This window comes from Canis lupus, chromosome 19, assembly GCF_003254725.2.
Source record: "Canis lupus dingo isolate Sandy chromosome 19, ASM325472v2, whole genome shotgun sequence".
NCBI classification, from domain to species: Eukaryota; Metazoa; Chordata; class Mammalia; order Carnivora; family Canidae; genus Canis; species Canis lupus.
The window spans coordinates 51,777,904-51,801,822 of NC_064261.1; the positions used below are offsets into that span (position 1 = coordinate 51,777,904).

The 23,919-nt window shown below is 40.8% G+C and overlaps 1 protein-coding gene across 1 annotated transcript in view; it reads left to right on the top strand.

The window, feature by feature from the left end:
• The window catches only part of LYPD6B (LY6/PLAUR domain containing 6B), a 249,435-nt gene that overhangs the window by 181,877 nt on the left and 43,639 nt on the right, over positions 1-23,919 (top strand). The window contains exon 6 of the mRNA XM_049097249.1: positions 20,029-20,155. Within this exon, the coding sequence (XP_048953206.1) occupies positions 20,029-20,155 (127 nt within the window). The remainder of the gene's footprint in view (positions 1-20,028; positions 20,156-23,919) is intronic.

Sequence of the window (23,919 nt, forward strand, 5' to 3'; positions counted from 1 at the left end):
GAGGAATTAAGACCAGCCCTTTGGAAACTACATAGAAAGTTGGAAAGAAGCCTGGAAAGTCAAAGGAAAGGCAGAGGCACAGAGGAAAGAGAAGAAAAGGAGGAAGCACATCTCCTCCTTTTGTAAATCTTTATGATAATGAGAAAAACAGGACTCCTGTGTATGAAAACACTGTTATGGCCACAAAGGGAATAGACAAATCGGTGCAAAGTGCTGGGGCTGCAGAGGCCCGTGCAGGGAAGAACTTGGTGATCGCAGACGTGTGTGTGTGTGGGGTGAGGGGGGGGGGAAAGGGTTATGTTGCCACTGCTACCGTTTGGGCAGCCTAGCTGGATCGCTCGTGGAGGCAAAATCTGGATTTTGTCCTTTACTGTCTCTGATACAATGATTCCTGTATGTTGAATATATTGCCAACTCACAACATTTTTTTCCTTTAACAGTGAATGTTCATATACCTCCTTCCTCCTTCCCCTTGAACTGAAATACAATTTGTCCCTTTCTGATTTCCATCAAAGTAACTGAAAAAGCCGTTTGTACACACAGACGTATGAATTAGCAGCCCTAATTCCCAGACAATGGGAACAGATGGAGGAGAGGACGGGACCAGAAACTCCCAATCGTGCAGCTAGTGTCAACTGCGACACTCTGTTTTGTCACCCTAGAGTGAATCTCTGATACACCAAGACATGCTATGCTCCATGTAATGTCACTAGAGACAGTTATGGACTGAACATGTCCCCACCCCCACCCCCAGATTCATATGTTGAAATCGTAATGGACGATGTGATGGTATTTGGAGGTGGGGCCTTTGGGAGGTGATTGGTCATGAGGGTGGAATCTTCATGAATGGGATTAGTTATAATTAACTAGTTATAATTAGTTATGAACTAAGAGGATTAGTGATATGTTAGTTATTAGTTATAAAGGGGCCCCAGAAAACTCTCTCACACTCTTTCTGCCATGTGAGGGTACAATGAAGATACAATGGTAGGCTTCAGTCTGGAGGGCCATTACCAGAATGTGCCCTCCAGAACTGTGAGAAATAAATGTCTGTGGTTTATAAGCCACCTAGTCTGTGGCATTTTGTTCCAGCAGCCCAAGCCAAGACAGAGACCAACTATCAAATGCCTCCATATTTCTACAAGTCTTGGAAACACTCTTTTTTTTTTATGATAGTCACAGAGAGAGAGAGAGAGAGAGGCAGAGACATAGGCAGAGGGAGAAGCAGGCTCCATGCACTGGGAGCCCGACGTGGGACTCGATCCCGGGTCTCCAGGATCACGCCCTGGGCCAAAGGCAGGCGCTAAACCGCTGCGCCACCCAGGGATCCCCCCCCCCTTTTTTTATTTGGAAAAACTCTTATAACATTTGTATCTAGTCAACTCCTTGGCACATTTTTAGGAGTCAGTAAATTCTCTTTACTTTCTTTGTCCTGGAAGCATTAAGACTCTCTTTTTCAGGGCAGTGCTCTTCAAAACTTAGTGTTAAGAGTGGATCTGACCATTTTTCTTACTCATGGCATTATTTTAACTCTTTTTGTGAGAAACAGATGGAGGAGACGAGCTATTATTCTATCAGAGATCTTGGATTTAAGAGGTTACAGCTTTAATTTCCTTACCAGATATATTAGTTGTCTTCTTTGCTTGCCTACATCCATTCACTCAACAAATCCTTTTTTAAATACATGCTGTATGTCAGGCACTGAAGACATAAACAAGGTTTTATTGGTCTTTATAACAACAGATTCTGCTCAAAGAGTGGCAGGGGAGACCAAAAAAATAAATAGGTAAATAAAGATATCAAAATACAAATTGTCAAAAACTTGGAGTACATGGAATGAGTAACTGTTTTATCATAAATGTGACTGGCTTCACTTTTAAAGCATCCTTCTGGGTAGAGGTATATGAGATGATCAGTTTATTGCTCTTCCTTTGTATCATAAAGAGATTTTTAAAAATCCATATTGTAGTTTGCTTGTTTAGCATGCAAGTGTGAAGGAGGCTGGGCTGCTTTCTTAAGGAGCTGCGTAGTACATATGAGTTCAAGTTCTAACATATATGTTCCTCTTCAATATCACTTCACTGATCTAAAATATGAAGAGTACAGTAAGTTTCTCCAGACTATACTTGAGTGATAGGCTTCTGTGTCCATGCTGCTGCTTCGTTCCTGAACAAACCCAGATGCATGTTGACTGATAAAAATAGTTCTAAGACTAAGTTCTCCTTTAAATTGAAAAACAAATCTCCATCTATACATTTTTAAATTTATTATGTTGACCTGGTTTAGGGATAGTTGGGGAACCTCAAAGTTAGATAGGTGATGTGAATTTAAAAAGTAGATTGGTAGATTAGATGTCACTATTGAAGTAGAGTTTATCATCAGCTTACCCAAGTCTGTGTCAGAGACCTTAGGAAGAATTGCTCATAGTTTTCACAGATCATTTTGCTGCCAGAATGCTTTCTATCTAAAAGGAACTAAATATTTAGGTCCATAATTCTAGAAGTGGGTTCTCAGCTTCTCAGGGACCTTCAAAACCTGTCCCATCATGTTTTGTCTCTATTTATATTAGATTTTTCCAGAAGTCCCATTTTTCTTTTCCAAGTATCCATCATCACCTGGACTCTTCTACATACTGCTTGGTATATCCAGTTTCTCTCCTCCCTCTAACATCCTTTCCATATACCTGATTTACCTTTTGCCTCATGGAATTTCTCACCTCCCCGAGCCCTGTTATTCACTTGACACCCTAACATCTCAGTTCCTCGACTTATTCCATCACAAACTCCTCTCATGTTCATAGCGTAAATGTCTATTCACTTAGAAACTACCAAATTAAAATTCTCAGTTTTAAACACCCCATCCTTTGACGGCTCCCATGCCTTCCTGGCACCTCTACCCTCACTGCCACTGGTTTTTAAACCCATCATGATTTTCACTTCAGTGATCCTAACACTTTCTCACAAGCAATCAGTTCCTTTGTGTCTTCGCTTTGTTTTCTATCCATTTATTAATTTATCCCTATTGTGGGTATCCAGTGCACTTAAGCCTGTTGCCACACTCTAGCTCCATCACACTTCACTGCAAAACTTTCAATTCTCTCCATTTATGTAGCTCAATATTGTGAAAAAATCATGAAAATGATCTTCATATAGCAAGCTGTGCTCATGTGCCTAATAAAGAAAACTTTTTACTTTTGAAGATAGGAATTCATTACTATCTTCTATCTCAAGCTTCTGCTTTCCTTTCCAGTTGACAACATGCTTCGTATTTCACTGAGAAATCAGAAGCTATTGAACGGAGTTCTGAATCTAAGTCAATCTTCATCTGCACCTGTCTTGTCTTCTTACTCTATTTCATTATGGAAATACTAAAGTAAATCTTACCTCTTTTTTACTAGATCCCATTTCCCTTCTCTTCTGCACCTTCCATCTCTCCTTCTATATCATATAATTTCTGAAAATCTAGAACTAAAGAATTACAATAACTTAAATAAAAATCATTGGGTAGAATTAATATCAGATTGAAGATAGCAGAATAGAGAGTGAGATTAAAGACAAGTAATCTGGAGAACACAGAAAAAAGATGGAAGCAAATGAACACAGCCTTGGGGCTCCATAGAGCACAGCAAATGGTCTAATATATGTGTAATTGGAGTCCAAAAATGAGAAGAGTATGTGGTAGGAAAGAATTTTTTTTTAATTTTTTTAAAGATTTATTTATTTATTTATTTATTTACGATAGACATAGAGAGAGAGAGAGAGGCAGAGACACAGGAGGAGGGAGAAGCAGGCTCCATGCTGGGAGCCCGACGTGGGACTCGATCCCGGGACTCCAGGATCACGCCCTGGGCCAAAGGCAGGTGCTAAACTGCTGAGCCACCCAGGGATCCCCAGAAAGAATTTTTTAAATGATGGTCTAAATCTCTCAAATTTGATGAAAAACGTCAACTTAGATATTCAAGAAACTCCATGATCTCTAAGCAGATAAATACAAAGAAAACCACACTTAAGCATATCATGGTCAAACTGCTGAAACCCAAAGATTAAGAGATAATCTTGAAAGCAGCCAATGAGAACTGTCACATTCCAGAGGAAAATGAGATAAATGACAGTTGGTCTCTATCAAAAACAATGCAGACCAACACACTATGAAATGCCATCTTGAAAGTTCTGAAGGTGAGGGGAAAGGAAGAACTCAAAATTTTCTCTCTTTTTTTTTTAGGGATTTGTTTATATATTTTAGATACAGAGAGAGAGAGAGAGAGCAGGGGGAGAGGCAGAAGAAGAGGGAGCAAGAAGCAGACTCCCCACTGAGTGTGGAGCCTGACATGGGACTCAATCCCAGAACTCTGAGATTCTGACTTGAACTGAAACCAAGAGTTGGATGCTCAACTGACTGAGCCACCCAAGCATCCCACAACCCAAACTTTTTTATCCCGTATCTTATATCTAGTGAATATATTTCTTTAAAAAAAAGTGACTGGAATGAAGACATTCTCAGGTAAATGAAAGCTGAGAGAATATGTAGCCAGTAAATTGTACAATTGTACAACTAAATGCTTCTGGTTGAAGAGAAATGGAACCATTTGGAAACAGGTGTATGGAAAGAAATGAGAAGCATGCAAAATGATAAATGTGTACATATAAAAGAATACGATTTTCTCCTCTAATTTTCTTAAAAGCTCTCAAAGCAAAGATAATAGCATTTTAAGAGAGCAAAGCTCTCTGACTCTTCAAAGCAAAGATAATAGCATTTTAAGGTAGAGTTTATGAAGAATGAAGAAGTGAAAGATGGATGCACGATGACTAGATGTGGGGCCAGGCAAGCAGGATCGTACTGATAGAAAGTTCTACACACATGAGAGGGAGATGGGAAGTGTCAGGCGGGAAGTATCACAGCTGAGACGTGGAATGGTACGATATTAACTCCAATGGGCGGTTGAGGCTGAAAGTGCTGTTCTACACGCTCTCCGCCATGGTTTGGTCTGTTTCCAAAGCCCTAACAGTCATTGTCATGTTGTGTAAGTCTCAGACTTCTAACTCTGCGTGGCTCTGTCCTCTGAAATCTAAACTTGCACTTCCAGTTGTGTACCTGACAAGGTATTTGGCTCAGTGGCACCTCAAATGTGAACGAACCCAGTTGGAATTCTTGATTCACTTCCTTTTGCTCTTTCCTCAGTCTTATCTACCTCAGTACATGGTGCCGCCACCATCTCTGCAGCTTGAGCCAGAGAGAGGGAGTTATTATGGGCTCTGTCTTGTTCCCTGTTCTCCCCAATCTGCTCTGCCAAGAAGCCTTGTTTCTGTCTCTAAATATATACTCCCACCACACCTAGCTCGAAGCCCCTCCTGAGTCACTCCACTGCTGCGCTTATACCCACAGTGCAGCTGATCTTTTAAAATGCCAACAGAAGCTCGACGTGCCTTTGCTTCAACCACTTCATTGACTTCCCCTGCCTCCAAGAGTAAAGTCCATACATCTGCAAGGACCTGGAGCTTGTGGCCCCTGCTTCCCTGCCTTCTCACTCACTACACTCTAGCCACACTGCCTTGCTTTCATTTCTCACTCTCAGGCCTCGGACTAGTGTGAGGTGAATGACTCTTCAGAATGTCAAAAATTTAAAGATAAGCTAAGTACCAGTGTTATGCCAAGCTCTATTGGAGCTTGAGGCAAAGGGAGAAGTCAGTAATATTGAACCTGTCTTTATTTCACATACTGATATTTTGTTCATCATGGGTTTTTTTTTTTTTTGCATTAATTTTGATTTTGAAAATACTGCATTAAAATATTATTTATTTTGATTACTGAGGTTTTTGGTATCCCCCTTTAATTTTGTAACCTAAGTGAGTGTCTCACAATGGTCCCTGCTCTGCTCAAACCACCAGGTTCGTGCCAGCTTCATGATCTTTGCTTATTCTTTCCCTTCTGGATGGAATCTGCTCTACCAACCCATTGCATGTACGGTTCCTTTCTCTTCTCTGGGTCTTGGTCTAAAATGACACTTCCTTAGGGAAAGTGGTCATCCTGTTTTAACACTAGTCCCAACTTGCCCCCATTTATTCTTTATCAAAGGTAGCACCCTAATTCTTTTCTTCAAAGGGTTTTTCACAATCGCTAACAATTTGCCTTGCTGGCCTGTTAGCCAGTCTGTTATCTGTCTCCCTGACTAGCATATACTCCATATGAGGTAAGGAGTCCAGCATTATGCTCAGATCATAGGAACCCCCCCCCAACACATTCTTTTAAATACATACTTTTTAAGTGAATTAATGAAGATGCCGAGTCTACACTGAATAATGTTCGACCCTTCTCTTCTTGGCCATTGCTTTGCTTCTTTATCGTGATCTCTCTTTCCAGCCTATAAGAGAATGAGACCTTCCTGAAACAAAAACTCTTGGAGTTTTCTCTAAAAACAAAACAAAGCACAATAGGGTTTACATAGAAACTAAACCAAAATACAGAAGGGAAGGTGGATGATGATCCTCTCAGGTCTGCCTCAGATTTTTATTTGTTCAGGATTTATGAATTAGTAATTATTTCCATGATTGCACAAAAGCTTATAGTCATAACTGTTGAATCCAATTAACTGCTGAGACTATTTGGAACATTCAATGATTTTTTTTTAATTTAACCATAGAAAGAAATTCTTATTAAAATTTCAATATATGGAAACTGGCTTTTAAGTTTTCCCTTTATGTTTCTAAGATAATAAATCTAGCAATGGTTTATTCATTCAATAAATATTTATTGAATGCCTACTATATTCCAGGCATGTTCTCAGGTGCTGGGCGTACTGCAATGAACAAGTCATAGTCTTTGCTTTATGGAATTTGTCTTCTAGTGTGGAGAGACAATAAGCAAGTGAACAATCCAGGAAGAGAAATCGTGAGGAAGAAAACTAAAGCCACCTAAGGGGAAGGAAGAGGGGTGGAGTAGGTGTGAGTGATTGAGGGAACCTACTTTAGGGAGGAGGCTGACAACAAAAGGCCTTTTGGAGATGTGACATGTCTGCAGAAACCATTAAAGTGTTTGGCCTTGAAGTCTGCTTTGTCTTATATTTTAGTTCTAGGCAGTCATGCGTTGAATTCTCTAGGAGCAGATGTTGAAACAGGCTTTGGGGTACATGACATTAATTTGGGTTCAACACCTGTGAAAAGAAGGCTGGGGAGCAGGACTGGGGCAGAGGGAGATATTGAAGTGTCATGCCATAGCTAACCTGTATCTATCAAACAGTTCTTTTTATTTATTTATTTATTTATTTTTATTATTATTTTTAGATTTTTAAAATTTATTTATGCATGAGAGAGAGAGAGAGAGAGAGAGAGGCAGAGACACAGGCAGAGGGAGAAGCAGGCTCTATGCAGGGAGACTGACGTGGGACTCGATCCCAGGATCCTGGGGTCATGCCCTGGGCCAAAGGCAGGCGCTAAACCGCTGAGCCAAACAGTTCTTTTTAAAAAAGGCTTTTCTTGTTATAGCTTTGTTCATCTCGAAATTCAAATAATCAATACACTGTGAAGTGACTCACTGAGCAAATATTTAAGAAATATCAACTGTGTGCTAAGCACTCTGATAAGGACTGGATGGGAAGGAGAAGCAAGTGCTCTGCCCTCATGGAGCCCTCATGTCCCAAGGGATGGACATATGTAAATAATCTCAATTCAGTGTGGAAATTGTATTTAAAGGAGGCTCTTGGAATGCACGGAGAGGCATGGTTAAATGATTTACCTGGAAGTACATTTTGTAGCTAACTGACCTGGCAGGCTCATTGGTATGCAGCCTTCCTCAGAAATCAAGAATTCTATGGGAACACTATTAAAGTTATATTTTGGAAGAGGCGGAATGTTGATAAACTCTGCCCTCAGAATCTCGCGGATCTAGAACATCTCTTCCATGCTGTATCATTCCGGACTGTGGGGCTTTAGATGATTAGTTTTTGGAACATTTGAACAGATAATGAATAAATAAAACTTTCAGGTAAGAGAAAAGGTCCTGTATTATTTTTCCACCTAAATCCTCATGGTTATAGCTGCACACAATGCGTAGACAAATAATTCTCTTACTCTCAAGACATTTCTCTGTAAAGGAGTAATACACAGATACTTGGAAGATGTCTATATGTCACAACACTGTATATATAATTGATCTGTATTCAACTAATGTCTAAGAGTTCTGTTAAAGAGGTCCAAGGAGATGACTCTTCCCAACTTAAAATAAAATTAATTTGGAAAATCTAAAGAAATAAAATGAAGTAAGAAGTTGAGTAGAAAATTAACCTCCTGAAGGGAACTACATAAAATTTGCATTAAGAAAACTCTAGAAGCTTTATTTTAGGCAATATATCAACAATATAATTATTGTGACTATTAGTTTTCTGTGTATTTTTTTTAAAAAAGGATTTATTTATATATTTGAAAGAGAGGGAGAGAATCCCAAACAGACTCCCCACTGAGCACAGAGCCCATGGTGGGACTCAATCTCATGACCCTGAGATCATGACCTCAGCCAAAATCAAGAGTTGGACACTCAACCGATGAGCTATCCAGGTGTCCTAGTTTTCTGTGCATTTTAATGCAAGTAATATGCTTATTGAAGAACTCTAAGAATATTTGAAAAATAAGAGAAAGTGTAAATACTACCTAGAGTTCTACAGCCAAGAATAGCTATTCTTGTCTTATGATGTTATTTGTATGTATCATATTTTTCATTTAATTTTTAAAAACCCTTTTTTTTTTAATGTCACTATGTAATGGACAGGCAAAATAGGAACTCAAGTTCTAGAATAGAAGAGTCACACAGCAGCAGAGGAACTCTGCGTTTGAAGGGAACCTCAGCTATGAAGCTCTTAAATTGTGGCATTGTTCCCTCAAGACACCCCAATCTATGTCTGGTCTTTAATCTTGTAGGAGAGACTTGATTAAGGAGAGGGCAGAGTGAACCAGAGGACTGAGAACAACTTATTTAGGGATTTTAGTTTTTGATATGAGGGTGTGGAGGCAGCTTGGGAACAAAAAGCTCTTTCTTGGAATTGCTTTGTCTTCTAATCCTTTCCTCCTCCTTTGCCTTCCTGAGTCAGGCATGCCTTTACCGAGAACCCCGTAGAGCTAACTGCAGCCTGGGAAGCTTGAGCAAATCATCCATCGTCTGATGAAATTTGTCCTCGGGCTAAAGTAATGTGCCTGTTTGCCAAGCAATGCAGAATTTTAGGCTGGATAAACAGGGCATGTTCCTGTGGCTTTTTGAGACCTTTTATTGAAGAAGAGGAAAGATTTCACCTGCAAATCTGTTTGACTGTCAACCCCTTAGTAAGTTTGGACAGGATCCTGAGATGGCTTTTTACTTCTGTGCCTTTCCGGCGATGACACATTTGATGTGCCATCTTAGCATGAGGAACTGCAAAGAGCAGAAATTGGTGAGGGTTTCCCAGGTGAAGGTGATAACAGGGTTCTCTCTGAGGCCTTAGCAAGAGACTGTAAGGAGTTTACTCAGTAATGTACAGAATGAGGCTCCCTTTGTCTGGCAGGTACACAGTTGTTTTTTTTCCCCTTGTCGGCCATGATTTAAGTCCAGAAATCACTTTTCCTGGAAAGCACTTTCCAAATTACTATCTTTTCCTATGATAATTTTTTTTTTTTTTTGTCTCATGGAAAACAATCAGCCATGAAGAGGATCACTATAAAGGTACAGCTGCCTTTTTCTTCATTTCATGAGGAATAGGATGGCTTTTAACAGTTGAGTTGATTTTTTGTTGTTTCTGAGCTTATTATGGACCAAAATAATAATGAAATAGTAAAGCTTTGGTTAAAAATAGACTAGATTAATTAGAGTATATACACTATCATTTGGGAAGCAGATTTATGAGAGGACTAATCCCCCTGGATAAATGGTCACAGGAGTCAAAGTCTAAACCAGTTAGGTCTCTCTTTTCCTGGGCATGTTATACACCCATGGAAAGGGAGTTACCTCTCTAACCCATCACTTTAGAATAATGGGATAATGCCAAAACCCAAGACTCTTGTCTCATTTCCATTGCCTCCTACTTAATTAGAAGTTTTCAATATTTCACAAGGAGAGGGGCTCAGCAGTTGACATACAGATTAATTTCCTGTCCTGGGGGATTTGGGAAAGGATGCTCCCAGAGGTGTGGAGATTGGGTCTAATTCTCCCTGAGTGACCACCATCCTCCCCCCACCAACACATGCATGTGCAGGCCACACATCCTACACTGTTCTTCACCAGACCATTCGCCCCAGCAACTGGTCTTTGCGGGCTCAACTTCCTGACTTCAGCCAGCCATCAGACTTAGGCAACTCTAAAATATATCTCTTCATCCATACTTCTCATTGTCAATTATTTCAGATAGAAATGAAGATTTAATAAAGGAAATATAATAAGAGTTTAAAGAATTTTTTCATTCTGAATGTCAAAGCTTTGGTTTTTGGACCTTAGCCATCATTGTCAAAATCTGACAGTGAGTATTTCTCTTTCAGTTGTGAATATATTGAACTTGAACTAGGTCAGTGCCCCTAGCATTTAGAATTTTTAGGGCAGGTTTCATGTGTGTTCCCACCATGAAAAACAAAAGTCTTGGAACAGAATGTTGACTTTGTTTTTAGATGTTTCAGGTGCCGTCAAAAAAGATGACAATGATTTTAATTGCGCATCTATTTGACTGCTTGCCAAACTTCTGAATAACCTTTCAGGACTTTGAGGCATTTTGGTAAAAGGCACATCAACTGATTTTTTAAAAATGGAATGGTTAGAGATTATATAAGAGGCAATACTTCATTGTTATGACTTGGAGGATGAAACTGGAATAAAGTCTCAAGGTATTTATTCTGGAATTCTCAACATTCAGAATATAAATGCCATTCAACCCGACACTAGGCTGAAATATGTGTCTTGGCGTGAGGATCCTCACCTGCATGTGGGTCCCTATGCTTTGGAATAGGAAATGCCCACTCACTGAAAACTAATTCAATCCTTGTGCCAAGTATGGGTCACTGCTCCGTGCCGGTTGGGAATAGTAACTCTAGTGGGACAGCAGAGAGTTTTGTGTCTCGTAATGGGATTTGTGAAGATGTGAGTCTGGAGGATGAATGGTAACCACCAACACAGCTCTGCCTTCTACTGTAGCTGTGTTCTCAGAAAAGCAGCCGCCGTCTTCATTTCTAAGACCCGAAGAAGAAATTCAGTTTTATTGGCGTATACCCGCGTTGATGGCAGGTATACTTTGTTGCCTACTCAACAGCTAACCCACCTTCTTCCTTGCTCACACAATGAAAATCTATGTGGTGGCAATGTGCTCAGGAAAGGGGAGCCCCTTCCAAACTGCTGGGACTTCTAGGAAATGCTTTGGTTTCTAACTAAGTAGGACCAGCATACATCTCGGTTTTTCTGGAGTGTGTATATGGTCCTAGTAGAATTGTTAATAGGTCCTTTTTCACTTAAAAAATTCTAATTCAAGTGATAAATTACATGGCCTACCTTTGAATCTGAGAGAAATCACTGCTGTACTTTCCTCTTGCCTCCGGCGATGCAGAGTGAGGATGTGAAGCTTGGAGGTGAGGCAGGCATTTTATGACTGTGAGGATGAGAGTCAGGACAGATTCAGAGGATCAGATCCAGAACCACAGCTTGTGCCGGAACTCCAGTGCCTCTGGATTTGACAGTAGAAGTGAAGGCTTGTTTTTCTCACTCAAGACAATTAGAAAAGCATTCTGTTACTTGCAGAGGAGAATATGGAGGAGAGGAGGATCAGGATGAAGCCTTTCCACGAAAAAGATTTTGAATCATTTTGAACAAGATTTCTGAGTTACATATAGTATTATTTTCTCCATTCTCACTCAGAAATTTTGGAAATTATGTTGGATTGAACAGAATGGTAGAGAACAGTCCCATGGAAATTGAAAAGGAGGAACTGTTTCTCTTGCCCTCCTTTGGTGGGCCCCTCTTGGGACCACTGGAGATTAGTAGCAGTATGTCTAGGACAAAGGTTCTCACATGACTGAGCCACCATCACCCCTGCCCCAAATGCCACCAACTGGATCTGGGGACTCAATAATTTGACTTTGGCATCACCAAAATGGCTATATGCAGAATTTATCATTTGCTTTACTGACATTCCTTGTGCACTATTTCAGAAGAAGATATTTGTTGAGAAACTCTGAAAACTACTCTTGATTCATGGTAAACCGTAAGAAAAGAGAATAGATCTCCATTCACTTACTTAAAATCACTTTAGGAAAACAACGACTGAGTCACAATTCCATACGGCTTGGGTTGAAAACTGACTCATTGTCTAACTAACCTGTGCCCACACAGCCCATTTAAAAATGTAAGAAAAGCCTGTATAAAAATTGTGTTAGTGTTGATACCAAACACCAAGCTGTTCAGCTCTTCTCCAATATATGTGTAGGTAAACATCTATTATAACCTTTAAAGCAAAGCTACTGATTTCCAGGGAGAAACGTGGGGAGGAGGCCCTCGGAGGAGTGTCTCTGGCGCTGTGGCCGGCTGTAGTTGTGCAGGCCATGCCCATCTACCTCTCTCCCTTCCGCTGCATTGGATGGTGGTGCGATTCCGTGGAGTTTTGGCTGGTGAGCCTGGGTTCCTTGCAGGCCACTCTATTTTGCGTCCTTCTTAGATTGCTTCTTAAGGAGGACCCTGTTCTCCTTGTTTTTCCTTCTCCAGAAGTCCACAGAGGATGCTGCACTCGCAGTCGGCCGGAGAGTGCTGTGATGGGTCGCTCCTAGGGTTCTGATTGCTCAGAATGAGTTCAGCGTCTTAAATATCTGTAGTGATGGGCAGCAGGTAACAAATCCATCTCCGACCTTTTGCTGGGGGCTGTGGTCACCTTGGCCCTGCCTCTGTGGCAGAGGGGCAGTCCGCTCCCAACAGGAGATGGAGTGAAGGGAACGGGGAGCACTTGAGACTCGCACTAGCAGCAAGTAAGCGTGCTCACTTCACCGCGTGCTCCCCAAGATGGGGATCGCCTCTTCACATCCAAGTGGCAGAGATTTAAAAAAACTGCTATCCCAGAACTATTTTAGGTTTATCTCTTTAATTACCACAGAGGGTATATGTTTGCTATTTGTTATCTTTCCTTCTGATTGCCTGTTCCGATCTTCTCACTTGCTATCAGAATATATTTTCCCTTTTTAGCTTGAATTTCTTTGCATAAGCAAAATTGTGTGTGTGTGTGTGTGTGTAAGACAGTGGTCCTAAATTGGGCATAGGCACGGGGAAGTAATGTCAGCATCACCCCACCTCCACGGCGATATGTCTGATGGGGGAAAGAAAACCCAGATATTAGCATTTTGAAAAAGCAAGATATCTCGATACCCCAGCTAGCTAATTAATTATTGAACCAACCAATTTACCCATTTGTCATTCCACAAATGTACACTGAGTGCCTAGTGTTCTAGGCACCATTTTAGGAGCTGGAGGTATAGCTGCAGTGAGACGACAGCCCTGCCTGCGTGGAGCTTACGTCGCAGTGGAGAAGATACATGACAACCAGCAAATAGATATGATACATGCCAGTTTCTACTAGTGATGGCACTGTGAAGAACAATATAGCGGAGTAAAAGGACAAATTGTGACGGTGGTGGGCGTATGTTAGATGCCACACTCTTGGCCTCATCCTAGACATCACAATGTCTTATGGGCAAAGAGGGAAGAGCTGTCACTCCCTCCCTCTCTCCCCACCTTCCCTCTTCCTTTGCAGTTAGGACAAACAAGGCAGACTGAGTAAGGAGAGATCTAGGATTATTTTTTCTTTTCTTCCATGGAAAAGCTCATTTCTACTGAATATTTTATTATCACTTCCAATGGGATAGTTCATCCTTGGTGGAAATTGGCCAAATGAATGAATGTCTTTCAGGTCCCTTCAGCCCTCTTTCTTCATTGCCCAATTCCCAAAGGTGAGTGAAGTTTTCAGAGTATTGCATGACCTCAGTGCTTTTGCATTAACACACTCCGCTAACAAGCCTTTTCCTGGCCTGTGTGTATTGGCTCATCTCCATTTTTGAATATATGTGTAATTAATTTTCAAGTGTTCTCCTCGATTCAGTCACAGAGCTAATATGTTGAGGATCAAAATATTTCTTCTAAGATGAAATTCGTGCCAGTTCACTTCTGTACAGCAGTTCTTCACTCTCAGACTTCTTGCAGCTCGTTTCAAATGAAGCCCTTTAGAATCTCCTTGTCCTCATTTGAGCCAGTTTCAAAGGAGCAATCATAGCCACTTTCGTCGTGACCCGGACTTACCCTACCTGTTAAGTTCAAAGTTTCCCATTCAGAAGACTCTGTTTATATGTACTCATATACATTAGAATGATGTTCTCAGTGACTCCTTGGCCCTTAACTTTTTCTAAGTACTGCTTCCTTGAGATTGCTGCAGAGTCCTATCTATCTGGGTATTTATCATAGTCCTTTAAAATTAAAGCATAGTTGATACTATTAACATTAAAAAAATGTGGCTGGCGCACTAACCCTGTTATCCTCTTACTTGAGAATAGAGGATAATAGGAAAAAATAAAAACATAATTGATGATACCTAATATATCTGCCTGCATACTTGTTTACAAGCAGTAACATCGGAGCAACAGGATCACGCTACCTTGCAACAGTGAAGTCAAACAAAAGGGAATTCTTTTCTGTTCTTTTCTTTGCACCAAAACTTTGAACCAAGTGTATTTTCCAACTTCTCTTTAAATCGCTACTGTTTACATTCAGACCTTGATTACCAATAATAATGGTGGAAGATTAATGTAGAGGTAGCCCCCAATTGAAAAATAAGTTAAATTTAGCTTTGACGTGCACTTTGGCACTTTAATTTTAATTTAAGATAATTAAGATACATATTTCACACAACATGGTGAATCTAGATTAATTATTTAAGGAAATTAAATAAGCTAACGTTGGGTAGTAATATGTTCAGAGTGTGGACAGTCTCAAGCACACCTGAATGGATGCATATCGAATTCCTGCCATGGGAGAGGTAGGTGACCTCAGCCAAGTTGTGTAACTTGGAATGGTGTTAGTACCTCTGGGATATTTCAAAGGATTGAATGAAACCTAAGCATGTGATCACCTAACAGGGTCCTCAGTATGTAGTAAGCTCCCAATGTTGGTTATCATTATTGTCATTTGGATAAATGTCAACTATTGGATATGTGTATTGAATTTTCAAAGGTCGTAGACTAAGTTTCACGTCAAAATCTTTAAGAAATACATTATTATGGTCTTTGGAAATTATGTTATCAAGGAGAAGAAACCAGACAAATGCCAGGAAATGTAAACTAAGAATTATAGAAGTACATCGCCGGATCAGCAGGGCTAAATGTGGGGTCATGTAGAAGTCAATGCCAGGCCTGAGCATTTTAAAGAATTTTGTAATGATTTGGAAGGCAGGGATACACACTGATGTTGTCAACTTTGCAAGGAAAGTCAAGAAACTCCAAGAATCTCTAGTCATATTTATTTTAGAAAGCTAATGGAAGGCTCTGTAAGTGTTCCAAAATGAGGTAGACGAGCTTCAATGTGGCAAACACAAATAATACATTTCTCAACAACACCTATGGAAGGTGAGCTAACAGGCCGGTCAGGTTGGCAGTTGTTTTATTCCTTAAAGCTGCTAAAAAAGGCCCAGGAATCTGGGCATAATGGAGCAGAGGATGCTCACGCACCCACCTCCTGTTGAACCACTATGCCCTGAAAGCTTAGGGAAGACATGATAAATGTGGAACGGGGCCAAAGAGTGCAACTAAAATGCTCAGGAAGCCAGAATGACACGTGTAAAAAGCCACTCCAGATACGAGGTTCTACCAACAGAGACGAAAACCTTAGAACTGTTGACTCTGAAAATATGAATGTGGAGAGACTATACCAAACACACTGATGGAGCTATGAAATATGAAAATGAACGTAATTGACCAAATTTTAGTTTACAGGGATATATGGGATACCATTTGAAGCTTAAAAGACATCATTTAATACATAGAAGGAAATGTCGTCCATAGTAATAATGAAGCTTATTAAATCAGACATACAAAAATAATGTAACTTTAAGACGTAATACAAGGTCATTATATTAGAGCTTCAGAACAGGTTATTGGGACAATAGGAGGAAGTTTAAAACTTACTGATGACACCATAGTTAGTGAGTCAGACCCTTATCTCCTAACTTTGTTATAAGAAATATAGGTTGAATTGTCCATTAACCTGATCCAGTCTTTCTCCATTTTTCATATTCGTCAATTTGGTAAAAATCTACTTTTAATACATCTTTTAATTGAAGTACAATATGCACGTAGAAAAAAATGCACACATCAAAGTGACAGTTTGATGTATTCGCACAAAGTTAACCCATTCATATAACTACCTCCCAGGTCAAGAAACAGAACCTTCCCAACTGGGCACTTTTCCAATTACTGTCCCCTCCGTCCCCTACCAAGGTGATCACTCATAATATCCAATATCATCACGGATTAGGCTTGTCAGTTTTTGAGCTTGTGATGAGAGCAATCATAGTGTATATATTCCTTGGTATCTGGCTTCTTGACTTACTCTGTTGGTGAGAGTCATTCATATCATGTGCAGAGGTAGTTCAATCATTTTCATTGCTGATGATTATTCTTTTATATGAATATACCACAAATTACTTTTCCATTTCAATTATGGACTTTTAGGTTTCCATAAAGGCTCTTACAAATGAAACTACTCTTACTATCTTGTACGTGCTTTGGGTGCACACCTGGATAACTGCATTGAGTATACGCCTAGGGTTTAAATTGCTGGGGCACAAATTATGCCTGTAAAATTCAAATTTTGGAGAAACAGAAAAATTGCATAAGCGTCCTTCCTGCCATTGACTCCTCGATGTTTCTCTATCTGTTGGAAAGTAAGTTTTCTGCCCAATGAAACAAGGAGCCACCTGTGGCTCCTGGGTCAACGCCAAGAAGAGGAACCCGTAGTTTGAAGCTGTCGGGTGTGAGGCCCGTTGAGGAGTTTCAGACTCTTAGAATTTAGCAACAGTGGGGCTCCTGCTGTTTTCATGCCACTGGCCTTCCTCAGACCACAAGATTTGCTTTCACACTTGAATAAACCTACGGCTCATTAGCAGCTTCAGAAATATTTTCCATTTGTCTAGAATTTGTAATGTCTGGAAGTCGACTTCAGTATTTTCCACCGCTAACAGATCCTGCTATTTAATTAGAGATGAATTTCAAGCACCTGAGACTTGAAATAGGGACGGCCGCTCTACTGATTTCCTAATGCTAGAAGGTGGGCTTTTGGATGGAGTACTGACTTTCCCTTGCACCCAGGAGTCAGTCAGGGTTTGGAGTACGAGGTGCGGGTGCCGTCTTGCTACTGACTGAAGGCCACCGACGTGCGACTCCTTAGAAACAGTCAATGTCCTTCAAAAAAATTGACGTGCCCACTCCCCAGTCGCCGATGCCCTCCTCTCACACGGCTGCTGTGCCTTGAGCCCCCCACCGAGACGTCATTTAGCTTTACCATGGTGTGTGTTTAAGGTACAGAAGCATACTCTCGAATTTAACGCTGGAGGTGTGATTTTCGAGCACTTGCTAGGTGCCCTATGTGTATTATCTCATTTGATTTCTCAAGCAACGTTATGAGTTAGACCCTACTGTCATCTCCTCTTATGGATGGGACAAGGGAGGCCTATGGCTGCTAAGCATCCTTCCCAAGGATAAGTGAGTGGCGCTAGCTGGTGGCAGGATCAGAACTCGGATCCACGTTTCAGAGACTGCTGCTGAGATTGTGAGCCACTCTGTGTGCGGTCTCCTACTCGGAGTTCCCTACTCGACTCTTTCAGCTTTTCACTTGTGATAAATTAAGCCTTGCTCCTCTGTTAGTAACTGGGCACCATTTAGGTCTCTCTCTGTGGGGCTGCCATTGCCCACAGTCAGCATTCCTGTCTTCCTCGGGGTCTGGCCTCACAATTCTCTCCCCCGAGTGCGTCCACACGGCCTCTGTTCCCAGATCCGTCGGAGTCCACTGCCCCTCCTGTACAAGGCCCCATCTGGCACATCCGTTCATCTAGAGGCTTCTGTTTCTCGGTCAGTATCATGAGGCTAGGGCCTGTTTAGGAATGATGCTGCCAACGACAGCGTGTTGGTGGTTTGCAGTCGCCGAGCTATTTTACGTGGCATGTCAGTGCCTGAGAATGGGGTCTGATGTTAAGGGGAAAAAAAGCAGAACATAAGGTGGTACGCAAGAGCCGATTCCAGGACAGGGTTGTGCGCACATGAATAAAGGCTGGGAGATGACTCGCATGAGATCGGTGTTTATTATATTCTTTGCTGTGTGCTAAGCCGCTTAAGTTAATAGAACTACTAAACAACAGGTTGACTTGGAGAAGTGATGTAAAAACAATTGAGGGCAACACAAACCGAAGAACGTAAGTGGGAATTACACTAAATACCTTTTTTTTTTTTTTTACCACATCTTACAGCTTATGACATGTATTTGCCTATATATTTTTTAATATTAATTTTTAATTTTTTTTTTTTGAGCTTCACAGCAACACTAGGAAACAGAGAAGAGGTATCATCTTCCCCAGATAGACCTTGCCCTCCTGGGTCTGCTTGGCTCTGATTCCCCCTCCCTTCCCTCTGCACCTTTCCAGGTTCCCAAATCAGTTGGCTTCTGTCTAGGTTTCGCTCATAGGAGACACTGGCTGGGGAAGAGGAAAGCCAATGGGTTTCTTCTCGTTTTCTTCTGCTTTGGACTATTTCTCCTCTACTTGTCTGCTTCAGACAGGGCTCTGGATGCACAGCCTTCCCTTAAAGAATGCTCTGTGTGAGCACCCGCCTTGTTCTGTTCTCCTGCAAGGAGGTTTTTGAAGAGTCAAACTTAATTGAGGGAAAGTCATCTGCAAACTTAACCTCTTTACAACCTAAGCCTGACTCCTGCCTCTCACACTGTTTTCCGTGGGGGGAGGAGAGGGAGTAGGATGGCTCTGGCAGCCTGCAGATGACAGCACGGAGAGCCCCCCGGAGCTCCCCACTGGGGAATGGCTCTGGCTGTGTGTTTAGCTATGCATGTTTCACATTAGCAGGTTCCTGGGGTTTCTATGAGGCCGGGGCTCTTGGCAGAGGGGGCCCTGCTGGGAGAACAGCTGAAGTCTGCCCCGGAGATCAGAGAGCAGGCTTGTTTAGGTTAAGGTTTCAAAGTACTAGCATTTATTACATTTTAATGATCAGAGTCATAATTTATTCATAGAGCTCAAGCTGAGCACCCGCGAGTTAGTCAAACACATGTTACTCTCAGGCCAGCCTGTGAAAAAGCTTGAAATAGGAGGGACATTTGGGGTGGGGCATCCTCAGTAAAAATGAACATAAAAGATTGCATGAACATTGATAATGACATAGGGAGGGTAACATCAGTTACTATGAAGGCCTCGACGGCTCGTGTGGGATATGGCAGTAAGTTACATCTTATTTGCTAGAGACCCGATCTCTTAGGAACTTGAATTTCCAGACCTTCACAATATACCTGTGGCAGGATGTAGCTGTCTCTGAATTGCTCTCCAGCTTTTGAGTTTTAGACCAGTTCGTGTTTTACCTTTTCCTTTTTGAGAGAGGGAGAGAAGCAGTGGGTTGTGCTCTATTTCTACATAAAACAAGGAGAAGATTGAGTGAGGTCCTAATTCATTTCGTAAGAAAGAATGAAGAAGAATTTCATTTCCTCTTCGCCCTGCCGCTAGATGCAAGCCATGATAGGGGGTGATTCACTTTTATGTTTCTGAAGCATTTTCACTTGAAAGTCATTTTCATAGAAACAGCAAGTAATTCGGGCAATTTGGAGTTTGTCTGAGGTACTTTCAAAGTGACCCCTGTGTTTGGGGGGAGATTAGTAGGACAACACCCATGGAGGTGAGACTCTGATGGACAACTGGCATCTGGTTGTGAAATCCACCTTGGGCTCTCTGACCAGAGGACAAAGCCCTAAGTGTGGCCAATGTTAACTTTTGTCCTTTTTTTTCACTTTCTGCAGCTGTACATGAGGATCAAAGGACGGCTCTGGAAGGAGACCCTGAAGTCAATGATGAAAATAATTGCTCAACATCAATTCAGCCTCACAGTTTTCCATGCTCTGCCTCAGCTGAGGGTCCAATTCCCAGGTGTTTAGCAGTTCGCATATAATTACAGAGTGAATAAATGAATGAGCAGAGGAAAAGAGAATATGAAATACTTTCTAATAGCAGATAATCTAAAAGCCATTTTCTTGGACATTGCAAAGCATTATATGATTTTTTTTCTGTTGTAGATTTACTTCCATAATTACCTTTTGCTTGAGTTAATACTAAAATTCATGGTTTTGTGTGTGTGTGTGCTTTCACACTAATTATGTGAATTTACAAGCCTAGAGGGTGCTAAATAGCAAGAGGCATCAAGTGTAAACTAAAAATGTTCCAGTGGTAATTCTTAAGTGGGTAATCCAGTGAATTTTTCTAAATGCCAGTTTATGTGTTTTACTATGTGTTTTACCAAGTGCTGCCCCTCCAAAATGGTGAAACTTCAGTGGAAGGAAATGCTTCATACGTACGGCTTGCACATTGTCAGTGCTTTGCCTGAAAAAAGGAGAAGCTTAATTTCAAACGTTCTCAAACTAATCTCTGTAGACTCCTTTGTTCTTGGAATGCCACAGTTCTGCAGATTGATCCTTCCAGATGACAATAGGTCTCATTCTTAAGCTTCAGTTCTCTTACTTGTAAAATCGAAGTAAATGGATCGTTGGGAGGACTAAAGGAGATAATCCACATAAGAAGATTTGGACAGTTCGTGGCTCACTACCAATGCCCAACACTATTGGATATCTTGGTTATTATTACCACTGTCTGCTCTGGAGAGCAAATTAGCATCGACTTGGCTTTCCTAGGAAACCGTAAATGGTTGGGATATCTTCATTGATAGTAAGCACCCAGGCTAGTGGTTCGCAGACTCTTCATCATTAAGGAGCTCTCCATGCTTTGTCGTACACTAAATGAACTCCTTTTACTCAGTAGTTTCAAAAAAAATTAAACATGCTTAACTGCCAATTGGGGCTTCTGATTAATGTTGACATAATCAGTGCTATAGTAGACTGTTGTAAGTCCAGCTGCTTAGTAGATTAATCTATACTTTCTTTTGGGCTTTATAAACTAAGGCTTACTAGCTCAAAGACCTTCATGTTTACCTACTGTAGATTATAGCTGTATCTAAAGACCTTGATTATCTGTTGTTTTGCATTTCTCTAGGGCAGAGTGTTGGACAGAAGGGGCTATAGCAATAAGTAGTTCACCTACTTTATTTAACAGATGGACAAATAGGCCCAGAGGGTGCACGTGGTTTCTAATGTTAGTTAGGGGTGGAGTTGGGACTCAGACCAGATCCTCTAGTGCCAAGCGCTATGCTTTTCCCAATGTACCACACGGATGTCCACATAAAGGAAACCTAAATCATCCTTCAATGCCGTTGCACATTTTTATCTACAGGGAAGGGAGTTAGGGTCTTTTGCCCATAATGGAGATAATAGCCAACAATTACTGAGCGCTTCCTAAGTATCAGTCGCATACTAAGTGCTCTTATGGGTATACTCTCATTAAATATTCATAGCAGCTTTATAAGACAGGTACTATTGTTATCCCTGCCTTACAGTTGGGAGGGTAAGGCTCAGAGAAATTAAGAACTCAGATTGTAAATTGGGAGCCAGGATTTCCAATGAGGTAGCCGTAACTCCAGAATAGGCTAGGTCCTCCTCGTTGACCACTTCACTGAACCGCCTCTGCACCCACACGTGATCCCTGTACCAGAGAGATGGGAGCCAGTGCCTGATATCTGAGGCTGCTTACCTCAGGAACTTAGAACATTTATGTAAATGAAGACCAAACCGTGGTTTCCAGGTGGGCAAAGCCAAGAAGCTTTCATCCATCCTATGTGCCTAAGTCTGCATTCTTAGCCCAAGCTATTTGTTTTCTAAATGTAGTCTTGGCTTAATGGAAGCCCACTGAAAATGTGGCTCCATCAGTGAAAATCCTTCTATATTCATGAGCATATAGCTGGCAAAGTCAGCCATTCAAGAAGCAAGAAGGGAAGCTGGGAAGACCATAAAATGACTCAAGTAGCAGCCAGAAAGTCTATGTCCAGGATGCCTCCTTTAGGAGAGTCCCTCTAATGCTTTACTCTTGGCAGACACATTCCCTTTATGAATTTTTTTGCAGGTTCTTTGTCCATTTTTCATTTTTGTGATTTTTAAATTGCCTTGCAGGATCTCTTTACATACTAAGCCTATCAATCCTTTGGCTGTCATAAATATAGAGCTATTTTTCTGTTGATTGCTTTATAATTTTATTTGTTCTTTACATATAAAATTGTCATCATTTTATGTAGTAAAATCAATCTTTTTCCTTATGATTTCTGCCTTGAGTATGAGGCAAGTACCCCCCCCATTCCAAGAATGTATTGATACCTACATCTATTTCTTCTCTTATTTTTATAGTGTCTTTTTTATACTTTTAAAACTTTAATTGAATGGAATTACTTTTGGTGTTTGGTGTGGAATAGGGAGACTTCCTCATTTTCTCCAAATTTTTAGTCTTCTAACCTACCCATCTGGTGAAAATTCACCCCTTTTCTTTTACTTGAAATAGCCTAATTTCTGATTTCTGATTTACACATTTCTTCAGTGATTTCTGTGATGTTTCCTTGCTACATTTTTGTATCAGTATTCTATTAGTTTTGATTATTATTGGGTATGAACTTTAATTAATCATGCAATACTGGACTCGGTTTCTAGTTTCCTGGCCCTTAGCAAATTATAAGGCGCAACCTCAAAGCTCTCAAAGGGAGCACAGGCACAGTAAGAAATGACTGTGATCAGCCTGACCAGAGGTGGGAGGTAGAAAACACTGCAAAGTTGGCTTGAAAACCTACTCAAAGTTATTTGACTTAAGTCAAAATTCTTTCAAGATCTCATTAACCTCTGAGACTTTCACTAAGTGATTGATAATCATAAAGAACTCAAGTTATAAGAAATAAATATTCACATATTCATAGACTCAGAGCCAGGCTCTTGGACTGAACTGGGTCGTGGTGAAGTATGGAGAAAACTCAGATCCTGCTCTGCTAGCTGCATGTTATGTAATGGATTTCAGTCCCTACTTACGATCTGTGCAAAATATAAAGAAATAAACTGGAATTGATATTTAAATCAGTTCACAAATTGCTTGAATCAATGATTTGGCAAGTCTGTGTTTTTCCCTTTGGAAACTATTTGTGTGAACATTCAAATTTTGTACAGATTATACGATGCATAACTACCTAAACCAGGTGATTTTAACCTTGGGTACAATCGGTACAGCTGGAGTCCTAGAAGAAATAACTCAGCCATGCCGTGTCCATAACAACTCATTCTACTGTTTCTAAAAATTCTTCCCTCCTCTCCCCCGACTGGTGCAAAGTCTAAGAACAAGTAGCAGCACCCAATTAAGGGCTTGGGGAGTTCACACTCAGCTTGCGTACTTTTTGATTGCTCTGAGGATAATCTTGTGACAGTGCTGAGAGAATAGGGAATTTTCTGCTCCTGTGGAAGAGGAAGAGGCTCACCCTGGCTAATTTTATAGTTCTATTTTAAAATAAAAACGTATTTTTCGTTCCGGGAAACATACAGATCTTAAGCGAAGAATTTGATGGGTTTTGACAAATAGGTGTAGCCACGTACCAATCCCCAAAGGATATAGAACATTTCTGTCACCTCAGAGAATTTCCTCATCATACGCAGTGAACTCCACCTCACTAGAGAGGCAACTATTCTTTTGATTCTCTAACATCATAGAGTAATTTTGGCAATTTTTATAATTCATTTAAGGGGAGTCATAGTAGGTACTTTTTGGGAGGGCAGTCTAGC